At 32.8% G+C, this 12,373-nt stretch overlaps 1 protein-coding gene across 1 annotated transcript in view; it reads right to left on the bottom strand.

Annotated features, from left to right (window-relative positions):
* Positions 1 to 12,373, bottom strand: part of LOC106464691 (cullin-4A-like) — a 68,378-nt gene that overhangs the window by 23,307 nt on the left and 32,698 nt on the right. The window contains exons 4-5 of the mRNA XM_013924848.2: positions 8,293 to 8,366; positions 803 to 965 (exon numbers count right to left, since the gene is read on the bottom strand). Coding sequence (XP_013780302.1) covers positions 803 to 965; positions 8,293 to 8,366 — 237 coding nt within the window. The remainder of the gene's footprint in view (positions 1 to 802; positions 966 to 8,292; positions 8,367 to 12,373) is intronic.

The following is a 12,373-nucleotide window of genomic DNA, read 5'->3' on the forward strand; positions in this document are numbered from 1 at the left end:
GAATGCAGGTCAACAAACGAGATGACATGGCCTTTCACCCGTCTTGAAAGGGTTAATGAGTAATGTGCTCAAGATTCTGAACATACACATTTACAAAAAAAAGAAATCAATGTTGAATTTGTATTAACTGATATTAAGTTCCCTCCTATATGTCAGGCTTTATGTACTGACAATACTTTGTTCAAATGCTAAGTGAACTGCATTCATGGAAATTACAGCACACACCAAGCCAAAGTACATAGAAGATAAAAGAAGAGGTAGAAGCATCTTCTGTTTGTTTTGTTTTGGACATTTTACATACAGCTACACAAAGGCTATCTATACTGGACATCCATAATTTTGAACTAAAAGACTATGTGAAATGCAGCATGTCAACAGCACCCACCATTAATTAGGCTACTCTAACTGAATAGTGGGATTTAACAATCACTCTTACAATGCACCAACAACCCCAAAATGTGTAGCACAACATTTTTTTTTTTGCAACAATGAGATTAAAACCATAGATCATCAGATTCAAAACTCTACATGTTGACCACAAGGCCACACCCAGCCTAAAAATATTAAGATATGTTTTATATCCTACATGATAGAAATATAACAAAAGACAAAAAAAAAAAAGTGTTAAGAAAACAGTGATGAAAAAACGCTAAAAAAGATGCTCCTTAAAAGCGTATTTAAAGGTTTTAATCAATCCTTGATTTAAAAAGATTATTATTTAAAAAGTGATTATTTCAAATTACTTTCTCGGCTAAAAGTTCAACTTTTACCTTTGAAGTTTAATAAATTTATCAGTACTGACCTGTAGATCAGAGAGCATTCTAAAAAGATTTTTTAGCAAGGTTCTGTCAACAGTTTCACCACATCTCTCCTCTCCAATTAGCACCAACAGGCCCTCCACAGTCCTTGACTGGACAAGCTGGTTACTGATGATGTGTATTCTAAATAGTTCTAAACCCAAGTCCCTGAAACAGTAAACACTAATATTTAGGACAATAACATAGCTTCAACACAGATTTTCTACCAATAGCCATCTGAAGTGTTTTTCTTTTAAAAAATCTATTCAGTGAATAATGTAATACATTTAGTAGAATGAGTACAAACAATAATTACACATGAATCTATTTCATGTATACTCAGGAAAATGTTCATTGCAACTCGTGAGACAAAAACGAGTAGGATAAATTAAAGTGTGCATTATATATTTATAACCAAATTAGAAAATGTGACATCACATAAAAATAATTTTTCCCGAGTCTAAAAAAATATTCCTTTTAAAATTTTAAATCACTGCTGTGCTACAAATACAAAGAGAACATGATTTCAAACTTGTTAGATACGTTTAGTCAACGTTTATTTATATCCAGTAAATTTAAAAAAAAATTTGTTAACCTGACAACAATTCTTAATATGATATTATCAAATGTTATTAAAATGTGAGAAAGATTTTCTTGTTTGAATCATTTTCAAGCTTTTGTACTGAAAAAGTTTAAGTTTTGGCTGGTAAAGTAGATGTGACAAACACTTTCTGATAAACAAGATTATATTAAAATCCTCAAAAAATAACAAAAAAACAGAAAACTGACTTACAATACAAGTTCATTATCAATGACCACCTTTTTGTCTAGCATGATTATGCCACAACTGTTACAAGTGTTTTTTTACTGATAATATGGATCACTCTTTGTGTGCCGAGTGCTGTGAAGCTTTGCGAGATTCTGGGTAGAGGAAACATTACATAGCCAACTAGCTATTCCACTGAACATCCACTTATAAATACAAATTTTGATTTTTTCTTTTTCCATCTTATTATGGAATATGCTCAATTCACCTGTCCAGAACATCTTTTAGATATTCTTTTCCATTAGATAAATAAACTGGAACAGGAATTTTGCAATTCCAACTTGATGGAGAATACATTAATCCTCTTTGTATTTATTTCGAAGATAAGTTTGAGGATTATGTTGAACAAAGTGATGATGTAACAGTCCAAGATATATTTCCAGGAGTAGCCCTTGTTTTGTAAATTACTACAAATATTATGATGGGATTAATGCTGTTCTAGTAAAACAAAGGAAAAAAGTGCTGTTTGCAAAATATATTATGTTACTTTAATTTATCCCATCACCAGAGACAAAGGTAATTCATGACTGGTCTTTATTTTGGTAATAAGTGTAGGTTTTCTCATTGTGTTTTGTTGAGTCATATACACACAACTGGTAATGCATGCTCTATGCTATTCAGCTCAAAATGTACTTTTGAGATTTACAGCTACCATTTTACATGATACAGCAAAAAAGTATTTTCTACTACAAGAGTATGCAGATTTTGAAAGCTAATTTAGAAAGTATAACTGATTTAATTAATGAAAGTTAAATTCTCTACCCAAAATAAATGTACTGGTAGTGGTGCAAGTGCACAGCCTAGAAAATACCTTATAACAAACAAGCACAATATTTTTAGCCTGCAGAAACAGATAAATGGATTTGTTTTCTTTCCAATATAATTATTATTCTTCAAACACACTCATATAAAGTTAATTACTTCCTGTAAAATTTTTAAAACAACTTTGTAGCCTAAACAACTGCATTGTGGCAAAGTGTATACTTTCTCTGCTACCTTAATAATGTCACTGTTCCCCTTACATCACCTCCTCATCAAGAAAGGTTAGAAGAAGTCTGAGACTCTGTTTAGAGTCAGTTTATTTCTGTGCAGAAAGTTCCACTTATTCATAATGATAAATTAAGCATTCTCCTGCTGATACTGCTCCTGTTCTCAAAACTACTGCATAGCTGAAGACAAAACTTTTCAGAATGAGACAGCTTCCATTTAACACCACATGCACATTAGGGTATCTACAGGCATGTGATATCTGCACTGGTCATTCTTTATGAGCCAAATGGATGTTTATGTGAAAGAAGATATATGAATATCAAAAGCTAAGCTCTTACATTCTATTTTTAACACAAAAAAAACAGATTTAACATACAACAACATACCTCTACATAGTAGCTAGAAAAAATATTGATGCTAAAGAGGAGGAAAAGTTCAAAATAAATGGGGAAGCAGCATCAATCTAAAGAACAGAAAAGTAAAACATGACTTATAGAGAGCACTGGATGAATTAACTTAGTTGAACAGAGGTTTGATACTGACAAGAGAAAGGTGCAACCTCTGAAGTGAAGTGTAAATCTCACAAGGGAAGCTAGCCTCAACTAAGGGGAACTTGAACAAAACATTCACCATAGTATGTTCTGTTCCAAGGTCAGATGACTTGAATACCTGACAGAAAACAGCACCCCTGAAGGATAAATAAAGGAATTGCAAAAATAAAAAAATGTAGAATTCAATAACTTTTCTATGATCATTTTAACCATCAAGAGACATATTTCACATGGCTTTAATAGGACTGAGTGACAAGGTGACTATTTTATGAATGTATGTCAATAAGTTTGGTATCAAACTGTAGATTATAATACAAATTTTAGTATGATGCATTACTTCATGTCTTAATTTAAAAGCAACTATTAAAAAATAAATCCTAAATATCGTTTTTTGTGTCATGTGGTAGGCTGAATGCAGCATTGGATCAAATTAGATGTTTGTGACATATAAATACAAATTAGTAACTCAAATTGACAATATTGACAAGCTAGAATCTAAAATACGAACCTCCTATCTTTTTCTATTTGCTGAGATACTGCTATGTTTACTGAATGAAACACAGTGGCCCCACCCACCTCTTTCCATTTTTGGAAACACTTGCTTACATACACCTACTTCTGTCTGTAATGTGTGAATAACTAATCAAAAGTCTTAGCAACCTATGACAAGCAGCAAACAAGTACAAAGTTCGTAACTAGAAGAGATAATTGTTTGCTATATTTCTTTATTTACTGTTTTATGTTTTAAGAAACATTTCTAAACAGTAATAATGTATATACATATATAATGTATTATAACTGAAATGTGACTGCATTTTACAAAATAATAGTCCACTAAAATACAGCCAAGACAGGTCACTTTGTAAGTGCGAGTTTTATATTCTTAGATATGATAACGTGAATGCATATGTGCTGCATCATCGCAAATTCTGTAACATTAGCCAGGCATGGCTGAAAGGTCAATATATTAAAAATAATAAATATATATACAGATATATAATGTTATGAGATTTAAGCTCTTAAGACTAAACATTTCTGTTTGAGTTATAATTGGAAGTTATTCTAGAATGAAAAAAGCATAATTTATATTTATTTCCTAATTTTTATGGTGGTTATGAGGTCAATCAAATTGACCCAACCCATACAGAGTTACAGTAGCGAAAACAACAGATAAAATATATATATAAGTTTTTTTAAAAAACGTTTGATATTTTTTGGAGGTTATAAAAATTTTGCATGTGAAATTCGAAAATGTTCTGATAAATAAAAGTATATTTAATCTTAAAATCAAAATTACTTGGAATGTTGGCTATTCAACATTTGAAAATAAAAAAGGCACAATAAAAAAACTTACTTAAGAAATCTTAAAACTTAAATTCTGATATCTTGCATACGAAAGCCTTGTAATGTTTACTAATAATCTGCAAAATGTTGTAAAGATATATGTACATTACCAAAAATCATAGTATAATTACTCTCATAGAACTGAAATTACTTCTTGGATGTCAGCAGAATTATGACAACAAACCAGAATCATAGAATTCTGGATCAATCTAAAATATTCACCATGTTTTCAAACACTGGTGGTTTATTTTTATTTTTTCTTCTGTACAGATGGTCCTACACAAAGCACACAATGTGGTCCTGTCATCTACTTAGTCCATTCATGACTTGTACATTTCAGAACTCAGCCAAAGTTCATTGAATCAAAATTTTCCAGACATAATTTATTATGTGCATTAATCCAATTAATTCATTCCATACTGGGTTGGCCATTTTGACCAACCTTGTAACGACCAGGTAACCATAAAAGTATCCATACTATAACTTTTAATGTGGTATGTGTCTGTTCATGAAATTTGGAAAGATTTAGCAAATATTACTTGTCTTTTTGACATAAAAAATCAGATTTTTACTTATTTGTCCATGAATATAATAAGTCAGAGTGCTAACTAGTCCAAGAGTAAAGTGATTTTCAGGTTAAGATTAAAATATTTTTATCCATCTGACAATGTTCAAACTTCATTTGCATAATCTCCAAAACCTCCTAAATGAATATCAAATGTTCAAATGGGATTTTTCAGTAAAACTTTATAATTTATCTAGTATATTTTCTTCCCTAACTCTATATAGTTTCGGTTGACCGACCTTGTACCAATTACCCAAAATATGAGTAATTTGCATTTAAGATTTTTTCATTCCAAAATGAGTGCATATTGTAACAAACAATTACACAATATTTACTTTTAGAGCCTAAGTTAATACCTTTTTTCCTTTATTTTTACTATTATTATTATTTACAGTTTAACTTTAACATCAAAACATAACCCTAATTTAACGTAACGATAATGTGGTCTCAGAAATTATTTTTTTAAATATTAATTTATTAAATTTAGAATATGAAATATTTTCATACATATATCACATCTTCATAAAGCAAAAAGCTTTCACGCAACGAATTGAGCTTAGTACAAAAACGTGTATAGCATGGTTAGCGGAAAATGTCAAACTGGAAAGTTTGGACTGAAGAACTGTTATGCAATATATACACGTGTACACATAAATCGAAATTAAAACTTGTGTGATACTGAAATTTCATCTACAAATTTTGTTTTAGGGTAAAGTTTATTGAAATACATTGATAATAAAATAGTTTTATAAAATTGTGAATGTAAATATAAAAAGTTGTGACATGCTCACTTTGACCTACCCACAGCAAGACGGTTAATGTAAAAAATATCTGTGCTTCACTGAAGAAAACAAATGACAAATAAGACATACAGTCCTCTTTCTCACCTAGATATTAATTTGATAACCAATGGAAGACATTGTTTATAAGTGACCATAGCAGCATTACAGCAGAAAACCAGATATTTTGATTGCATTGTGAGAAACGTCACAACATGAACAACAAAGCAAAAAAAGCTACCTAGTCAAAGGTATCAGACACAGAAAGAATTGTAAGTTTGCTATAACTATATCATGCACAGTTTCTGTAATAAACAAGCCCCTATTCAATTTTCCCTGACATTTCATGACCACAATTAGAATTCATAAAAAGACATTTTATTTTATCCTGACTTTCCAGAAATTCCACGACCTGTATGAATCTTGTATGCAGGATTGGAGGTCCAGACCATAGATGAAGCATATGGAATCACATGCACACTGGAATATTTATTGGTAACGTAAACAACACTTAGCTGAGAGAAGATACAATAAGAAATATATTCATAAATCAAGGATCCTGAAATAGCCAACCACTAGGATCCCAGTAATAACAGAAGAAAAACTTTTTCTTCACAGAAATATTTAATCATAAAAACAGTGTCTGCCAGTATATAATAATAAACAAGGATTAATAAAAGTGGTTGAAATATATGTATGAAATCAAATAAAGTAAAAGTAATCAGGAGGATTCTGGCCTTATCACAAGACAGTAAAAAATGCAAGATGTAAAAATAAATTTTGCCTCAGTTCAGACACAAGACAAAGGCTGATTGCTTGAAGGGGGAGGGGCAGTTGACTATGAATGAATCCACAATGGGGCTACTAGATAGAAGAAAATAGAAAATAAAATTTCCAGAACAAGGAATGCTCACATTTTGCTTGGGATTCCATACATTTAAATAGATGGGAGAGAGAATGTGGAATAACATACATAACAAGTTTCCCTTGGTCAGAAATATAAACTTAGCATGGCATCAGTAATTCCTTTAAGTATGTTATAATACTTCAAGAGCATCTCAAAATCCAGAAATTATCTAGTAGATACAGAAAATAAATAACAAATGTAGTAGTCCAGAGTAGATTACTGATTTGACAGGAAGAGATACAGTGTGCACTTCTTGTAAGTACAAAAAAAAGCCATTCCAATCCTTAAGCCCAATATGTGAATAAAGAACATGTTATTACCCCTGAAGATATTCTAAGAATTGAATAACTAATACTGCTTCTCCTCACCTCAAAAATAAACTATTCTACCAAATAATATTAAACAGTCCAGATCTGTTTGGTTCTAAATGAACATTATCAGTTGACAATAAAAGAAAAAAATATAATAAACAATAATAATAATTTAAATATATAAAGTGCTTACACCTAAAGCAAAAAATATTGTATCAAAGAAAATTACAATAAAGTTTTGTTACAGAAACAGCACACAGAACTTCATGAGGAAGTAAATATAATATCAGCAGTGTCCTGACATCAAAAGCAAAAAAAGCACATAATAAAGACTAAGATGATAAAAAGAATTTAAGAGCTGAACCCATACTAATTTAGAGAACCAACAACAGAGTAGCTGATATAAAACAAGAAACAAAAAATCCAACTGAAAATCAGGGAATAGAGAGATCAATCTATGACAAAAATGCAATCAGAATATGAGCAGTGATCTGTTACTACAATCATGTCAAGCACAATAGTGTTAAAAACCTTCAAGCTCAAAAAAAGAAGAGAAATCCTTTAATAGAAAATAAAATCCTTGAATATTTCCTTAGCCATTGGCATACTGTAAAACTAATTTTCTTATAATTAAATGTAATATTATAAGAAACTGGTCTACTTAAAGAGAAATAATACAGAACAGATAAACAAGGTTTTAAAATGATTGTCAAAATTGAATTGAACTACATGTATGAACATAAAAAAGTGAACACAAACTGTTTAATCAGAAAATACACAAGCTTGTTTGACTGTTTTTGTGCAAAATTATACAATGATTATCTGCATATATTTGTCCATAGTTTTGAGCTTATAGACTAAAGGGACAATATCTAATCAACAGCACCCACCATCAACTCTTGGTCCAATATCTTCGCACCTAATAATGGGACTTGACCATCACTCTTACAGCAAGCACATATTGCCCCAAACTGCAAGCACATTTTTTGTAGTAGGAGGACATGAGCCACAAATCCTCAGATCCACACTCTGAGCATGCTAACCACTAAACCACACTTAGTCAAACACAATGATTTTGCACAGGTTGAATATGACAAGTTAAGGTTCTGATTAAGTAGGTTGGAAATATACATTGATGGCAACATTAACTTTCATTGACTGAAATAAAAATTATAATAAATGTTTCTGAAATTTAAAAGTCATATTTACAAATAATACTTACCATATAGATGCTACAGAAGCATTCTGTAAAACATAAGTTCGATCCAAGTATAAGAAAATGCTTCGAATCATTATCTAGAGATAAAAACAAAGAAATTTTAAAATTCAGAAATATTTATCTGTCAGTTTCATAACTACTGATTTAGTGTTCTACAAATCACCACCTGCATATAAAACATATTTCAATTAAAAGGTCTTCTTTTTGGACTAATAAAACAGTGAATTTACATTTTCAGCCATTGAAACAAAGCTTTCAAAGAACTTGCTTAAAATGCAGAAGATATATCTTAACAAAAGTTCAAGTCTTTCAAAATGTGGCATAGTTTCAATTTCTACTAATGTTGATTGAAGTAGGCTACGAATCTTTTGATGACTGTCATATCATTACTGAAATATTAAAAGTTTTGTTACTATACCATTATCAGTTTATTAGTCATTTCTTATGGCAAGTTATTTGGTTCAGTAAGTAGAATACACATACATGTAACTCCTGGAAAACTTGTGAAACATTTCTCAAGATTCATTTAAATGTTTTGACTTTTCATGTACACATAATATTCTGAAATACACAAATTAACTTTTTTGTTTGCAGAATTTCTCTTGCAATACCTTCTATAAAACACTCATTAAAGAATTATTGCATTCAGTACTGGATTATCTTCTAAAGAAGAATATATTTAGTTTCTACTATATCATTTTCAATTAAAGACCTGATTTTCAAGAAAGATGACTTAAGTACCATATGGAACTAAAAAGGGCAAATGCTTAGGTGTAAATAACGCAAAAGTTCATTATGTCTAATGTGTTAAATATGTTAACAACTCATATCATGAAGACTGGGTCTATAATATTAATTACTTTTTTCTAGTAGCCAATTGCTACTAGGTTGTAGGTTAATTGCTAACCTATTTAAATTTGCAAGTAATGTTAAGAAATGAACAAAAAACATAATTTACTACAACTGTTAAAACGGTGAATTAGAAAAACCTTTTTAAAACTACATTTAAAAAACTAGATTAAGACATTTTTTATTCTCATTTCAACTGGTATTCTTAAGAGTACAGAAATGCTCCAAGTTAATCTTTATAGCATTTTCACTCTCCTGTACCATCAATACAGTATACAGCATCTTGTATTTTCTTACATGAATGGTGAACACATGAGCACATATGAAAACACTTTAACAAATAAGAATGTATCATACATTAAGACCACCAGTTTCAAGGGTATAGAAATGATTTAAACTTTGCTGTAAGAAAAGTTAACTTTTTTTAAAAAAAGTTAACTGTTAATGTATAACCTTACATATATTCTCAGACCAAAACTTGTCACAGGATAAAGAACAAATGAAAAAGGAATCTTATAAAATGAAAGTGAATTTCTATAAGATAACCTTAAACTTCATGTATGGAAGAGCTGGTTGCCATTTGTATGTACAGATAAAGAAGTATATTACGTAATAGGTTAAAATGACTTATTAGGAAGGTCATACACAGTAAACTTGGTTAATAGTGAAAAAGAAATGTAACTCAATTTTACTCCTGTGATACACAAGGCTACTATATGTTTTCTATCCTACCTTCTCAATTACTAGACACAGTTTTCAAATTTCTTTATATACCTTTTTTTGGTTTTAATACAGAACATTTGTCAGACTGATTGAGTTCCCAGTAGGAAGATTTACTGTAGCAAGAAATATACTGATGTTAGCAACATTAAGATTTCTCATGGAAAACAAGGTGATTTACTAAATGCTTGAAACTCTTTCTTTGACTTGAGGTCCTCAATCACTTGTATATCACATGTGCCTAGAGTTGTTTTTCTCTCAGATCTTAGCTACATGCTAACATTTTCGTTATCTCAAAATGTATTTATGTTACTCACCCCTCACACATAACAGCTTGATCCCTTGCTCATCTGCCCAAAGGATTTGCATACCACTAGCCTTGAGCTAATTCGCACCAAAAAATTAATAATTCCATTTTTAGATGAGGCAAAAAGAAAGTTGCACCAGAAGTGTAGAGGATAGGGTGTGTGTGAAGAAGTATCTCTCAGAAATACATTTAAAGGTAAGAAAAATGTTAAGTTCCAAGATGATACCCCAAACCTTCACACAAAATAGTTAGAATCCCACAATGAAATGATGGAGAAGCCAGTGCAAACATTAAACCTAAATAAGCTTCCTTCAGAAATTACTCAAAGGGAAAGCCCATGAAGTGTGACACCTGATGGCAGGGAATCCATAATGGCACACCCATGAAGGACCGTATCTTGTCTCAAACTGGGTATACTCTTTGTGTTAAAGGAAACAAAGGAAAAGGCAAAAGAGCCCCAAGTGTCACAGGGAGGTGCAGAATTTTATCATGGCCAACCAAGCACCCATACGCAAGTGGTCAGCAAGCCAAGAAGTTTAGTGTGGTTAGGGTGTTATCAGAACATATGGTGTGTGTATCATCTCAACTCAACTGGACAGACAGACTGGGGTGACAAATGCTTCTAACTTCAGAAGATGGTAACACTAGCTGTTAGAAATGTGATCCACACTATACAAACAGTTCCACCACTGTATTGTGCTTTACACAAGTCGCGAGGGGTACCTCACGGCTTCCACCCCCTCCTCCCCAGTGCCAAGAGTCTCCCGTGCTCCACTTGAAGAGGGGTAGGATTCACATTGGGTAGTCCTAAAGAAATGTCTGCATCCCCACTGGATGCCTGCCAAAAAGATATTTTATGGGAGACAGTGCATGGGTGACCACAAAACCTTTTTTAAAAGCCAGCAAGTGTGAGCCAAAGAAGTGGGTAGTCACATCCCTGGTACCACCTTTCTCCATGATTCCATGGAATGGTACTGTCTGAATCAGACAACTGAGTAATCTTAATACCTTAGGGATACGTATACTGATCTTGTGGAACACCCCATTTCAACAGTGGGCAGTGTTAGAGCCAGGGCAGAAGAGTTGAGCACTTTCCATTACTCCTGGCCTGAAGCAGATTTTAGGAAATAAGCATACCCTGGAAGGCAACACCAGCCACCTGGTGGGGGTCCTATAAAAGGGAAAAGAGTGAAGAAAAGGAAAATGTATTAACCTGCATGCAATGGACTGGAAAAACCCTACATGTGAATATGAAGGGACAACATCCCTTGACGAAAGAGGCACGGTTAGAGCAAGAGAGACTGGAAATATATCATAAGAGGCATGGATGCCAACTGAAGAAGCAGAGGAAATCAGGATTGTGTCAGCCAAAGAGGTGCCACTAACACGACCTGACAAGGAGTGTTGCATATCAAAACAAAGACACAAGGGAGAAGAAAAATAGAAAGATAGGCATACAGAAAAAGATGAGACCAGTCCTGGCTAAGAGCATTGACTGCCAAGTCCAAAGGATGAGGAACTGAGGACCTAACGAGGGGAAGTTTGGAGTTGAGAATGGTGAAAGCATTGATGAGAAGTGTGACCAACTGAGAGCAAACCCAATGAAAAACCCATGGTTGGAAAGACCACTCTATGGTTAGAAACTTCTCCAGCTAAGAGAGGTGATCCACCAACAAGTGCTGAACCTCTGACACGTGACAAATCATGAAACAAACCCGATGGGAATAAGCCCTAAACAGCAGGTCCAATATGTGGAAACAAACAGACCTGGAATGGATACCCTCCTGATGGATGATATAGGAAATGACTTTGGAACTGTCAGAATGGATCATGACCAACCAATCCATTAGAAGAGGGAAGGAATGGAAAAATGCCTCACATACAGTGAGAAGTTCAAGATGTTGATGTGCAGTGAGCACTCTACTAGAGCCCAAATGCACAGTCATGTAGTCATTTGGAGATATCCCCCAGCCAAAAAGAGAAGCATCTGTGAAGAGATAGAGATCCATCCATGGGATGGCAAGGGAATGCTCACCATTATGTTGGTACAGCCAAACCACCAAGACAAGTCCTCAAAAAGAGGAGAAAGGAGGTACACAATTGAGACAACAGATCCTGTGAAAGGTTCCACTGGTCCCAATGGAATAGGTGTGTGTGTGTGTGTGTGTGTGTGTGTGTGTGTGTGTGTGTGTGTGTGTGTGTGTGTGT

This window comes from Limulus polyphemus, unplaced genomic scaffold (genome assembly GCF_000517525.1).
Source record: "Limulus polyphemus unplaced genomic scaffold, Limulus_polyphemus-2.1.2 Scaffold1720, whole genome shotgun sequence".
NCBI classification, from domain to species: Eukaryota; Metazoa; Arthropoda; class Merostomata; order Xiphosura; family Limulidae; genus Limulus; species Limulus polyphemus.